The sequence below is a fragment of the Aphelocoma coerulescens genome, unplaced genomic scaffold (genome assembly GCF_041296385.1).
Source record: "Aphelocoma coerulescens isolate FSJ_1873_10779 unplaced genomic scaffold, UR_Acoe_1.0 HiC_scaffold_431, whole genome shotgun sequence".
Lineage (NCBI taxonomy): Eukaryota > Metazoa > Chordata > Aves > Passeriformes > Corvidae > Aphelocoma > Aphelocoma coerulescens.
Genome location: NW_027183775.1, coordinates 32660 through 46046, shown reverse-complemented (window position 1 = coordinate 46046; position 13387 = coordinate 32660). Strand labels below are relative to the sequence as shown.

General features: G+C 55.8%; 1 protein-coding gene across 1 annotated transcript in view; it reads left to right on the top strand.

Annotated features, from left to right (window-relative positions):
* LOC138101704 (spermatogenesis-associated serine-rich protein 2-like) overlaps positions 1 to 6210 on the top strand; it is a 31695-nt gene extending 25485 nt beyond the window's left edge. The window contains exons 7-9 of the mRNA XM_068999484.1: positions 10 to 111; positions 2779 to 2914; positions 6192 to 6210. Of these exons, the coding sequence (XP_068855585.1) occupies positions 10 to 111; positions 2779 to 2914; positions 6192 to 6210 (257 nt within the window). The remainder of the gene's footprint in view (positions 1 to 9; positions 112 to 2778; positions 2915 to 6191) is intronic.
* Positions 6211 to 13387: the final 7177 nt, after the last annotated feature.

Genomic DNA, 13387 nt, shown 5'->3' with positions numbered 1-13387 from the left:
TTCCCGCAGCCCTGGGGAGCGAAATTCCGGCTTTTTCCACCCAATCCCGGCCCGGGGCCCCTTCCCGGAGCCCCCGGAGCAGCCCCGGATCCCCGGGAGGGAAAAAACTGGGTCAGGAATTGGGGAAAAATTGGGAATTCTGGGGGAAAAATGGGAATTTTGGGGGGAAAATGGGAATTATGGGGGGGGGAAATGGGAATTCTGGGGGAAAAATGGGAATTATGGGGGGGGAAATGGGAATTCTGGGGGAAAAATGGGAATTTTGGGGGAAAAATGGGAATTATGGGGGGGGGAATGGGAATTCTGGGGGAAAAATGGGAATTATGGGGGGAAAATGGGAATTTTGGGGGAAAAATGAGAATTCTGGGGGGAAAATGGGAATTGGGGAGGGAAAATGGGAATTGGGGAGGGAAAAAATGGGAATTTTAGGGGGAAAATGGGAATTGGGGAGGGAAAATGGGAATTGGGGAGGGAAAAAATGGGAATTTTAGGGGAAAATGGGAATTCTGGGGGGAAATGGGAATTGGGGTGGGAAAATGAGAATTGGGGCAGAAAAATGGGAATTTTGGGGGGGGGAATGGGAATTGGGGAGGGAAAAATGGGAATTGGGGGTGGGAAAAATGGGAATTTTGGGGAGAGAAAAATGGGAATTATGGAATGAAAAATGGGAATTTTGGGGGGAAAATGGGAATTTTGGGGGAAAAATGGGAATTATGGGGAAAAACGGGAATTGGGGTGGGAAAATGGGAATTGGGGAGGGGAAATGGGAATTGGGGGGAAAAATGGGAATTGGGGAGGGAAAATGGGAATTTTGGGGAGGGGAAGTGGGAATTGGGGAGGGAAAATGGGAATTATGGGGGGAAATGGGAATTGGGGAGGGAAAAAAGGGAATTGGGGGGGAAAAATGGGAATTATGGAAGGAAAAAATGGGAATTGGGGAGGGAAAAACAGGAACTGGGGCAGAAAAATGGGAATTGGGGAGGGGAAAATGGGAATTGGGGAGGAAAATGGGAATTAGGGAAGAAAAAGTGGGAATTTGGGGGGAAAAATGGGAATTATGGGGGGAAATGGGAATAGGGGTGGGAAAATGAGAATTGGGGCAGAAAAATGGGAATTTTGGGGGGGGGAATGGGAATTGGGGAGGGAAAAATGGGAATTGGGGGTGGGAAAAATGGGAATTTTGGGGAGAGAAAAATGGGAATTATGGAATGAAAAATGGGAATTTTGGGGGGAAAATGGGAATTTTGGGGGAAAAATGGGAATTATGGGGAAAAACGGGAATTGGGGTGGGAAAATGGGAATTGGGGAGGGGAAATGGGAATTGGGGGGAAAAATGGGAATTGGGGAGGGAAAATGGGAATTTTGGGGAGGGGAAGTGGGAATTGGGGAGGGAAAATGGGAATTATGGGGGGAAATGGGAATTGGGGAGGGAAAAACAGGAACTGGGGCAGAAAAATGGGAATTGGGGAGGGGAAAATGGGAATTGGGGAGGAAAATGGGAATTAGGGAAGAAAAAGTGGGAATTTGGGGGGAAAAATGGGAATTATGGGGGGAAATGGGAATAGGGGTGGGAAAATGAGAATTGGGGCAGAAAAATGGGAATTTTGGGGGGGGAATGGGAATTGGGGAGGGAAAAACGGGAATTGGAGGTGGGAAAAATGGGAATTTTGGGGAGGGAAAAATGGGAATTATGGAATGAAAAATGGGAAATTTGGGGGGAAAAATGGGAATTGGGGAGGGAAAATGGGAATTGGGGCAGAAAAATGGGAATTTTTGGGGGGAAAAACAGGAATTGGGGAGGGAAAAACGGGAATTGTGTGGCTCGGCCCCACAGGCCCCAGCCTGGAGAAGTCCCTGAAGGATCTGCAGCAGGGAGGGAAAAATGAGAATTTTGGGGGAAAAGTGGGAATTGGGGTGGGAAAAACAGGAATTGGGGCAGAAAAATGGGAATTTTGGGGTGGGAAAAATGGGAATTGGGGCAGAAAAATGGGAATTTTGGGGTGGGAAAAACAGGAATTGCCTGGCTCTGCCCACAGGCCCCAGCCTGGAGAAGTCCCTGAAGGGCCTGCAGCAGGGAGGGAAAAATGGGAATTGGGGGTGGGAAAAATGGGAATTGGGATGGGAAAAACAGGAATTGGGGCAGAAAAATGGGAATTTTGGGGAGGGAAAAACAGGAATTGTGTGGCTCCACCCCCGCAGGCCCCAGCCTGGAGAAGTCCCTGAAGGATCTGCAGCAGGGAGGGAAAAATGGGAATTGGGGGTGGGAAAAATGGGAATTTTGGGGGAAAAGTGGGAATTGGGGCAGAAAAATGGGAATTTTGGGGAGGGAAAAATGGGAATTGGGGCAGAAAAATGGGAATTTTGGGGAGGGAAAACGGGAATTGCCTGTCTCTGCTGCAGGCCCCAGCCTGGAGAAGTCCCTGAAGGATCTGCAGCAGGGAGGGAAAAATGGGAATTGGGGGTGGGAAAAATGGGAATTTTGGGGGAAAAGTGGGAATTGGGGAGGGAAAATGGGAATTGGGGTGGGAAAAACAGGAATTGGGGCAGAAAAATGGGAATTTTGGGGAGGGAAAAACGGGAATTCCGTGGCTGTGCCCACAGGCCCCAGCCTGGAGAAGTCCCTGAAGGACCACGGCAGGGAGGGAAAAATGGGAATTGGGGGTGGGAAAAATGGGAATTTTGGGGGAAAAGTGGGAATTGGGGTGGGAATTGGGAATTGGGGCAGAAAAATGGGAATTTTGGGGTGGGAATGATGGGAATTGCGTGTCTCTGCTGCAGGCCCCAGCCTGGAGAAGTCCCTGAAGGATCTGCAGCGCTGCGCCGTGGCCCTGGCGCGGTTCCGGGCGCTGCTGAGGCAGGACACGGAGAGCTCCGTGAGGAGCCTGAAACGCGCCTTCGGAGACATCCAGAGCTGGTCTGGGAATACTGGGAATAATGGGAATAATGGGAATTGTGGGATGGGAATGATGGGAATGGGATTGGGAATTATGGGAATGGGATTGGGGGAATGGGGATGGAGATGGGGCAGGGAGGGACACAGAGAACTCCGTGAGGAGCCTGAAACGCGCCTTGGGAGACATCCAGAGCTGGTCTGGGAACTGTGGGAATAATGGGAATTATGGGATGGGGATGGGATGGGAATGATGGGAATGATAGGAATGGGGATGGGGATGGGGATGGGGATGGGGATGGGAATGGGGGAATGGGAATGGGGATGGGAATGGGGATGGGAAGGACACGGAGAGCTCCGTGAGGAGCCTGAAACGCGCCTTGGGAGAGATCCAGAGCTGGTCTGGGAATACTGGGAATAGTGGGAATTGTGGGAATTATGGGAATTATAGGAATGGGATTGGGAATTATGGGAATGGGGATGGGGGAATGGGGACGGGGATGGGGCAGGGAGGGACACGGAGAGCTCCGTGAGGAGCCTGAAACGCGCCTTGGGAGAGATCCAGAGCTGGTCTGGGAATAGTGGGAATAATGGGAATTATGGGAATGGGATTGGGAATGATGGGAATGGGATTGGGAATTATGGGAATTATGGGATGGGAATGGGATGGGAATGATGGGAATGATAGGAATGGGGATGGGAATGGGGGAATGGGAATGGGAATGGGGGAATGGGAATGGGGATGGGAATGGGGATGGGGATGAGGCAGGGAGGGACACGGAGAGCTCCGTGAGGAGCCTGAAACGCGCCTTGGGAGAGATCCAGAGCTGGTCTGGGAATAGTGGGAATAATGGGAATTATGGGAATGGGATTGGGAATGATGGGAATGGGATTGGGAATTATGGGAATTATGGGATGGGAATGGGATGGGAATGATGGGAATGATGGGAATGGGGATGGGGATGGGGATGGGGCAGGGAGGGACACGGAGAGCTCTGGGAGGAGCCTGAAACGCGCCTTCGGAGACATCCAGAGCTGGTCTGGGAATAGTGGGAATAATGGGAATTGTGGGATGGGAATGGGGTTGGGGAATGGGGATGGGAATGGGGGAATGGGAATGGGGATGGGGGAATGGGAATGGGGGAATGGGGATGGGGATGGGGCAGGGAGGGACACGGAGAGCTCCGTGAGGAGCCTGAAACGCGCCTTCAGAGACATCCAGAGCTGGTCTGGGAATAGTGGGAATAATGGGAATTATGGGAATGGGATTGGGAATGATGGGAATGGGATTGGGAATTATGGGAATTATGGGAATTATGGGATGGGAATGGGATGGGAATGATGGGAATGATGGGAATGGGGATGGGGATGGGGATGGGGCAGGGAGGGACACGGAGAGCTCTGGGAGGAGCCTGAAACGCGCCTTCGGAGACATCCAGAGCTGGTCTGGGAATAGTGGGAATAATGGGAATTGTGGGATGGGAATGGGGTTGGGGAATGGGGATGGGAATGGGGGAATGGGAATGGGGATGGGGATGGGGGAATGGGGATGGGGGAATGGGAATGGGGATGGGGATGGGAATGGGGGAATGGGAATGGGGGAATGGGGATGGGAATGGGGATGGGGCAGGGAGGGACACGGAGAGCTCCATGAGGAGCCTGAAACGCGCCTTCGGAGACATCCAGAGCTGGTCTGGGAATAGTGGGAATAATGGGAATTATGGGATGGGAATGATGGGAACGGGGTTGGGAATTATGGGAATTATGGGGATGGGGGAATGGGAATGGGAATGGGGCAGGGAGGGACACGGAGAGCTCCGTGAGGAGCCTGAAACGCGCCTTGGGAGAGATCCAGAGCTGGTCTGGGAATTGTGGGAATAATGGGAATTATGGGAATGGGATGGGAATGATGGGAATTATGGGATGGGAATGGGATGGGAATGATGGGAATGATGGGAATGGGGGAATGGGGATGGGGATGGGGATGGGGGAATGGGAATGGGGATGGGGGAATGGGAATGGGGATGGGAATAGGAATGGGGGAATAGGAATGGGGGAATGGGGATGGGGATGGGGATGGGGGAATGGGGATGGGGCAGTTCAAGGGGGAGCTGGGAGGGGAGAATTCCATGGACAGAAATTCCTTCTCCTGCTCCCCAATTCCCCCTTCCCCCAATTCCCACCCCAATTCCCACCCCAATTCCCCCTTCCCCCAATTCCCCCTTCCCCCAATTCCCACCCCAATTCCTTCCTCCTCCCCCTTCTCCCTCCCCAATTCCCGCTGCAATTCCCGGGTTTCCCTCTGGGCTCTCTCCCGGCGCTTCCCGCGGCTCCGGTGCCACCTGCCGGCGATTCCCGCCTGGAATTCCCTGCCCGGAGCCTTCCCTGCTCCTCCCCTTTTCCTTTTTCCCTGATTTTCCCTGATTTTTCCTCCTTTTCCCTCCTTTTCCCTCCTTTTCCCTTTTTTCCTCCTTTTCCCCATTTTCCCCTCCTTTTCCCTCCTTTCCCCTCCTTTCCTCTCCTTTTCCCTCCTTTTCCCCATTTTTTCCCATTTTTCCCCCGTTTTTCCCCCATTTCCTCCTGTTCCCCATCCCATCCCACCCCAGTCCCTCCCAGTCCCTCCCAGTCCATCCCATCCCATTCCCAGTCCCTCCCAGTCCATCCCAGTCCATCCCATCCCATTCCCAGTCCCTCCCAGTCCCTCCCAGTCCCTCCCAGTCCATCCCATCCCATTCCCAGTCCATCCCAGTCCATCCCAGTCCCTCCCAGTCCATCCCATTCCCAGTTCCCTCCCAGTCCATCCCATCCCATTCCCAGTCCCTCCCAGTCCCTCCCAGTCCATCCCAGTCCATCCCAGTCCCTCCCATCCCATCCCATTCCCAGTCTATCCCAGTCCATCCTAGTCAATCCCGTCCCATTCCCAGTTCATCCCAGTCAATCCCGTCCCATTCCCAGTCCCTCCCAGTCCCTCCCATCCCATTCCCAGTCCATCCCATTCCCAGTTCCCTCTCAGTCCATCCCAGTCGCTCCCATCCCATTCCCAGTCCCTCCCAGTCCATCCCAGTGCCCTCCCAGTCGCTCCCATCCCATTCCCAGTGCCCTCCCAGTCCCTCCCATCCCATTCCCAGTCCCTCCCAGTCCCTCCCAGTCGCTCCCATCCCATCCCAGTCCCTCCCAGTCGCCCTCCCATCCCATTCCCCATCCCCAGTCCCCCCAGTCCCCATCCCAGTCCCGCCCTCCCAGTCCCTCCCAATCCCATCCCTCATCCCCAGTCCCTCCCAGTCCCAGTCCCTCCGGTCAGGCGGGAGGCCCGGCCCTGAGCCCCCCCAAAATGGACCCCTGACCCCAAAATGGGACCCCTGACCCTGACCCCAACCCCAAAATGGGACCCCAACCCCAAAATGGGACCCCTGCGCCCAAAATGGGACCCCGACCCCAAAATGGGACCCCTGACCCTGACCCCGACCCCAAAATGGGACCCCGACCCCAAAATGGGACCCCTGAGCCCAACCCCCACCCCAAAATGGGACCCCTGACCCCAAAATGGGACCCCTGAGCCCGATCCTGACCCCAAAATGGGACCCCTGAGCCCAAAATGGGACCCCTCAAGCCCAACCCCAATCCTGACCCTGACCCCAATCCTGACCCCGACCCCAAAATGGGACCCCGACCCCAAAATGGGACCCCTGACCCCAACCCTGAGCCCGACCCCAATCCTGACCCTGACCCCGACCCCAAAATGGGACCCCTGACCCCGATCCTGACCCCAAAATGGGACCCCTGACCCTGACCCTGACATGGGACCGCCTGACCCCGACCCCAACCCCAAAATGGGACCCCCCAACCCCGACCCTGACCCCAATCCTGACCCCGACCCCAAAATGGGACCCCTGACCCTGATCCCAATCCTGACCCCGACCCCAAAATGGGACCTCCTGACCCCGACCCCGACCCTGAGCCCAACCCCAATCCTGACCCTGACCCCGACCCCAAAATGGGACCCTCCAACCCTGACCCCGATCCTGACCCCGACCCCAAAATGGGACCCCCCCGGCCCTGACCGTGACCCTGACCCTGATCCTGAGCCCTGACCCTGACCCCGACCCCAAAATGGGACCCCCCGACCCCGACCCTGACCCCAACCCTGACCCCGACCCTGACCCTGACCCCATTCCCGGCCCCGGGGCCATTCCCGCCATTCCCAAGGGGGGGAAGGGAATTCCCGGTTTTCCATCCCTAATTCCTGCTTTCCCAGGCTTTTTTCCCCATTTCCCATCCCCAATTCCCCGGGTTTTTCCCCCTTTCCCGTGTGTCATTCCCAGTTTCCCGTGTGTCATTCCCGGTTCCCGTGTGTCATTCCCAGTTTCCCGTGTGTCATTCCCGGGGTTTGCCCCCTTTCCCGTGTGTCATTCCCGGATTCCCGGGGTTTCTCCCCATTTCCCATCCCCAATTCCCGGGGTTTTTCCCCCTTTCCCGTGTGTCATTCCCGGTTTCCCATGTGTCATTCCCGAATTCCCGGTTTCCCGTGTGTCATTCCCGGTTCCCGTGTGTCATTCCCGGTTTCCCGGTTCCCGTGTGTCATTCCCGGGGTTTTTCCCCCCTTTCCCGTGTGTCATTCCCGGTTTCCCGTGTGTCATTCCCCAATTCCCAGTTCCCGTGTGTCATTCCCAGTTCCCGTGTGTCATTCCCAGTTCCCGTGTGTCATTCCCGGTTTCCCGTGTGTCATTCCCGGTTCCCGTGTGTCATTCCCCAATTCCCGGTTCCCGTGTGTCATTCCCGGTTCCCGTGTGTCATTCCCGGTTTCCCGGTTCCCGTGTGTCATTCCCGGGGTTTTTCCCCCCTTTCCCGTGTGTCATTCCCGGTTTCCCGTGTGTCATTCCCGGTTCCCGTGTGTCATTCCCGGTTTCCCGTGTGTCATTCCCGGTTCCCGTGTGTCATTCCCGAATTCCCGGTTTCCCGTGTGTCACTCCCGGTTCCCGTTCCCAGTGGAGCTCCTGGCGCTCCGGCAGCGCCGCGCCGAGGCCCTGCGGAAGCTCACGGAGGCGGCGCCGGGAATGTCGGAGGAGCAGCTGCTGGAGCTGCGCGCGGACATCAAGGTGTGATCCCGGGAATCCGCGGGGATCCCTGCCCCGATCCCATGGAATCCCTGCGCCGATCCCATGGAATCCCTGCCCTGATCCCATTGGAATTCCTGCCCTGATCCCATGGAATCCCTGCCCTGATCCCATTGGAATTCCTGCCCTGATCCCATGGAATCCCTGCCCTGATCCCTGCCCCGATCCCATGGAATCCCTGCCCTGATCCCATTGGAATTCCTGCCCTGATCCCATTGGAATTCCTGCCCTGATCCCTGCCCCGATCCCATTGAATCCCTGCCCTGATCCCATGGAATCCCTGCCCTGATCCCATTGGAATCCCTGCCCTGATCCCATTGGAATTCCTGCCCTGATCCCATTGGAATTCCTGCCCTGATCCCTGTCCCGATCCCATGGAATCCCAGCCCTGATCCCATTGGAATTCCTGCCCTGATCCCATGGAATTCCTGCCCTGATCCCATTGGAATTCCTGCCCTGATCCCTGCCCCAATCCCTTGGAATCCCTGCCCCAATCCCATTGGAATTCCTGCCCTGATCCCATTGGAATTCCTGCCCTGATCCCTGCCCCGATCCCATGGAATTCCTGCCCCGATCCCATTGGAATTCCTGCCCTGATCCCATGGAATCCCTGCCCTGATCCCATTGGAATTCCTGCCCCGATCCCATGGAATTCCTGCCCCAATCCCTTGGGAATTCCTGCTTTGATCCCGGTGCTCCCAGCCCCATTCCCACTCCTGCTCTGATCCCGGGCAGCTCCGGCTTGGATCTCCCCATTCCCTGCCCCCATTCCCGCTGGGAATTCCCGTTGTTCCCGCTGGGAATTCCCAATTTTCCCGCTGGGAATTCCCATCATTCCGGGTGGGAATTCCCATTGTTCCGGGTGGGAATTCCCGACTTTCCCGCTGGGAATTCCTGTTGTTCCGGCTGGGAATTCCCGTTGTTCCGGGTGGGAATTCCCGATTTTCCTGCTGGGAATTCCCGTTGTTCCGGGTGGGAATTCCCGATTTTCCCGCTGGGAATTCCCGTTGTTCCAGCTGGGAATTCCCGTTGTTCCAGCTGGGAATTCCCGATTTTCCTGCTGGGAATTCCCGATTTTCCCGCTGGGAATTCCCGTTGTTCCTGCTGGGAATTCCCAATTTTCCGGGTGGGAATTCCCGATTTTCCCGCTGGGAATTCCCATCATTCCGGGTGGGAATTCCCGTTGTTCCGGGTGGGAATTCCCGATTTTCCCGCTGGGAATTCCCGTTGTTCCGGGTGGGAATTCCCGTTGTTCCCGCTGGGAATTCCCATTGTTCCTGATGGGAATTCCCGTTGTTCCGGGTGGGAATTCCCGTTTTTCCGTGGATTTTCCAGCACTTTGTGAGCGAGCGCAAGTTCGATGAGGAGCTGGGCCGGGCCGGGCGCTTCGGCTGCGACCTGGACGCCCTCAGGGGCAGCATCCGCACCTTCGGCCAAGGTGGGTCCGGAAAATCCCGGGAAAAATCCCAGGGGAATCCAGGGAAAATCCCAGGGGAATCCAAGGGGAATCCCAGAAATCCCAGGGGAATCCCAGGGGAATCCGGGGAGAATCCCAGGGGAATCCAAGGGGAATCCGGGGAAAATCCCAGGGGAATCCCAGAAATCCCAGGAGAATCCCAGAGGAATCCAGGGAGAATCCCAGGGAGAATCCCAGGGGGAATCCCAGAAATCCCAGGAGAATCCCAGAGGAATCCAAGGGGAATCCCAGAAATCCCAGGGGAATCCAAGGGGAATCCGGGGAGAATCCCAGGGGAATCCAAGGGGAATCCGGGGAAAATCCCAGGGGAATCCCAGAAATCCCAGGGGAATCCCAGGGGAATCCAGGGAGAATCCCAGGGAAATCCCAGGAGATCCCAGGGGAAATCCCAGCGGAATCCCAGGGGAATCCCAGGGAAATCTCAGGGGAATCCAGGAGAATCCCTGGGAAAATCCAGGGAAAGTCCCAGGGGAAATCCAGGGAAAATCCCAGGGGAAATCCAGGGAAAGTCCAGGGAAAATCCCAGGGAAATCCCAGGGGAACTCCAGGGGAAATCCCAGAGGAAATCCCAGAAATCCCAGGGAAATCTGGGAAAATCCAGGGAAAATCCCAGGAGAATCCCAGGGAAAATCCCAGGGAAAATCCAGGGAAATCCAGGGAAAATCCCAGGGAGATCCCAGGGGAATCTCAGGGGAATCCAGGAGAATCCCTGGGAAAATCCAGGGAAAGTCCCAGGAAAAATTCCAGGGAAATCCCAGGGGAATCCCAGGGAAATCCCACCTGGAGCCAGCCTCCATTCCCAGCACTCCCAGTGCCATTCCCAGTCTCTCCCAGTGCTCCCAGCCCCATTCCTGGTGCTCCCAGTCCCTCCCAGTGCTCCCAGTGCCATTCCCAACCCCATTCCCATTAATCCCAGTCCCATTCCCAGTCCCTCCCAGTGCTCCCAGTGCCATTCCCAAGGATCCCAGCACTCCCAGTCCCATTCCCAATCCCTCCCAGTCCCTCCCAGTGCTCCCAGTGCCATTCCCAGTCCCTCTCTCGGCAGTGTCCCACCCCAGGACGGGCTATTCCAGCCGCTCCCGCTGCAGCTCCGGCCCCGCGCTCCCAGCGGGATCCGCCCCGGGATCCGCCCCGGGATCCGCCCCGAGATCCACCCCGGCATTCCCGGGATCCACCCCGGGATCCGCCCTGGGATCCGCCCCAGGATCCCCCGGGGACGGCGCCGCCCCAACGGAGCCGAGCCCGGCAGCACAGGTGGGTCTGGAACAGCGGGAAGGGCGGGAATATCGGGAATATCGGGAATATCGGGAATATCGGGATTGGGATGGGGGGCTCTGGGATTGGGAATATCAGGATTGGGATCAGGAATATCGGGAATATCGGGAATATCGGGAATATCGGGAATATTGGGATTGGGATTTGGATTGCAGGGAATGGGATCAGGATTTGGGATCCAGGCCTGGCCCCACAGGTGGGTCTGGAATGGCAGGATCAGGAATATCGGGAATATCGGGATTGGGATGGGGGGCTCTGGGATTGGGAATATCAGGATTGGGATCAGGAATATTGGGAATATCGGGATCAGGACTGGAAATATCAGGAACAGGGGGATCAGGAATATCGGGAACAGGATCAGGAATATCGGGAATATGGGGAATATGGGGAACAGCGGGAATGGCAGGAGCACCGGGAATATCGGGGTCAGGATCGGGATCAGGGGAATGGGATCGGGAATATCGGGATCGGGATCAGGAATATCGGGATAAAGGAATATTGGGATCAGGAATATCGGGATCAGGAATTGGGATCAGGATTGGGGTCAGGAATTGGGATCAGGATCGGGATCAGGAATATCAGGATCCGGAATTGGGATCAGGATCGGGGTCAGGATCAGGATCAGGAATATCAGGATCAGGAATTGGGATCAGGAATATTGGGATCAGGAATATCAAGATCAGGAATTGGGATCAGGAATATCAGGATCAGGATCGGGATCAGGATCGGGATCAGGATTATGGGGGTTGGGATCGGGGTTTGGGATCCGGGTTCTCCTGCCCGGAGCAGCCACCGGGATTTTGGGATTCTGGGCTTTTCCTGGGAATGGCCATGTCGGGATCCCCTTTTCCCCCTTTTTTTTCCCCCTTTTCCCCCTTTTTTTCCCCCTTTTCCCCCTTTTTTTTCCCCCTTTTCCCCCTTTTTTTCCCCCTTTTCCCCCTTTTCCCTCCCACCCTTCCCCCAGTTCAGCATTCCAGGAGGTTTTTTGGGATTTGGGATCATTTTCCCCCTTTTCCCGCAGCTCCCCCAGCGGATCCGGAACCCGGGAGCAGCCGGACCCCGCCCCCACCCCCAGCGCCCCCCGGGGATTCCCGGGAACCCCAAAAATCCCGGGAACCCCAAAAATCCCGGGATCCCTGAAAACCCCGGGAACCCCAAACATTCTGGGATCCCTGAAAACCCTGGGAACCCCAAAAACCCCGGGAACCCCAAAAACCCCGGGATCCCTGAAAACCCCGGGAACCCCAAGAATCCCAGGAACCCCAAACATCCCGGGATCCCTGAAAACCCTGGGAACCCCAAAAACCCCGGGAACCCCAAATCTCCCGGGAACCCCAAGAATCTTGGGATCCCAGAAAATCCCGGGATCCCCGAAAATCCCAGGAACCCCAAAAACCCCGGGATCCCTGAAAACCCCGGGAGCCCCAAAAATCCTGGGATCCCAGAAAATCCCGGGAACCCCAAAAATCCCGGGAACCCCAAAAACCCCAGGAACCCCAAACATCCCGGGATCCCCGAAAGCCCCGGGATCCCCAAAAACCCCGTGATCCCTGAAAACCCCGGGAGCCCCGAAAATCCCGGGAACCCCAAAAACCCCGGGAACCCCAAAAATCCCGGGAGCCGCGCCCGGAGCCGCCCGGGAGCCCGGGAAGCGCCGGGAAAGCCCCGCAGGAGCCGCCCCGAGGGAGCCAATTCCTGAGGCCCCCCCGGAATTCGGGATCGGGATTTGGGGCCCATCCCAGGAATGTTTACAAAAAATTCCCACTTTTGTGCCATTTCCCCCTTTTTTTTTTTTTTTCCCTTTTTTTCCCCTTTTTTTCCTTCTTTTTCCCCCTTTTTTCTTCTTTTTTTTCCCCTTCTTTCCCCTTTTTTCCCTCTTCTTTCTCTCTTTTTTCCCCTTTTTCCCTTTTTTTCCCTTTTTTCCCCTTTTCCCCTTTTTTCCCCTTTTTCCCTTTTTTCCCCATTTTTCCCTTTTTTCCCCTTTTTCACTTTTTTCCCCTTTTTCCCCTTTTTTCCCTCTTTTTTCCCCTTTTTTCCTCTCTTTTTTCCCCTTTTTTCCTTCTATTTTCCCCTTTTTTCCTCTTTTTTTCCCCCTTCTTTCCCGTTTTTTCCCTCTTCTTTCTTTTTTCCCCCTTTTTCACTTTTTTCCCCTTTTTCCCCTTTTTCCCCTTTTTCCCCTTTTCCCCCCTTTTTTCCCCTTTTTCCCTCTTCTTTCTCTCTTTTTTCCCCCTTTTTCCCCTTTTATTCCCCTTTTTTTCCCCTTTTTTCCCCTCTCTTTTTTCCCTTTTTTTCCCTCTTTTTTTCCCTTTTTCCCCCTTTTTTCCCTCATTTTTCTCCCCCTCCCCCGTCTTTGTCCCGCCGGGATTTTTGGGGCTCCCTTTGATCCCAATCCCGGAATTTTTCCCGCCCCCCTCATTCCCAAATCCCGGCCTCGGCCTCGCGCTGGCAGCGAGGGAAGAGCGGGGCCAGGGAAGGGGGGGGGGGATTGGGGGGGACCCTCTGGAATTTGGGGGTTCCAGTTGGAATTTGGGGGTTCCCTCTGGAATTTGGGGGGTTCCAGTTGGAATTTGGGGGTTCCCTCTGGAATTTGGGGGTTCCAGTTGGAATTTGGGGGGTTCCTGCTGGAATTTT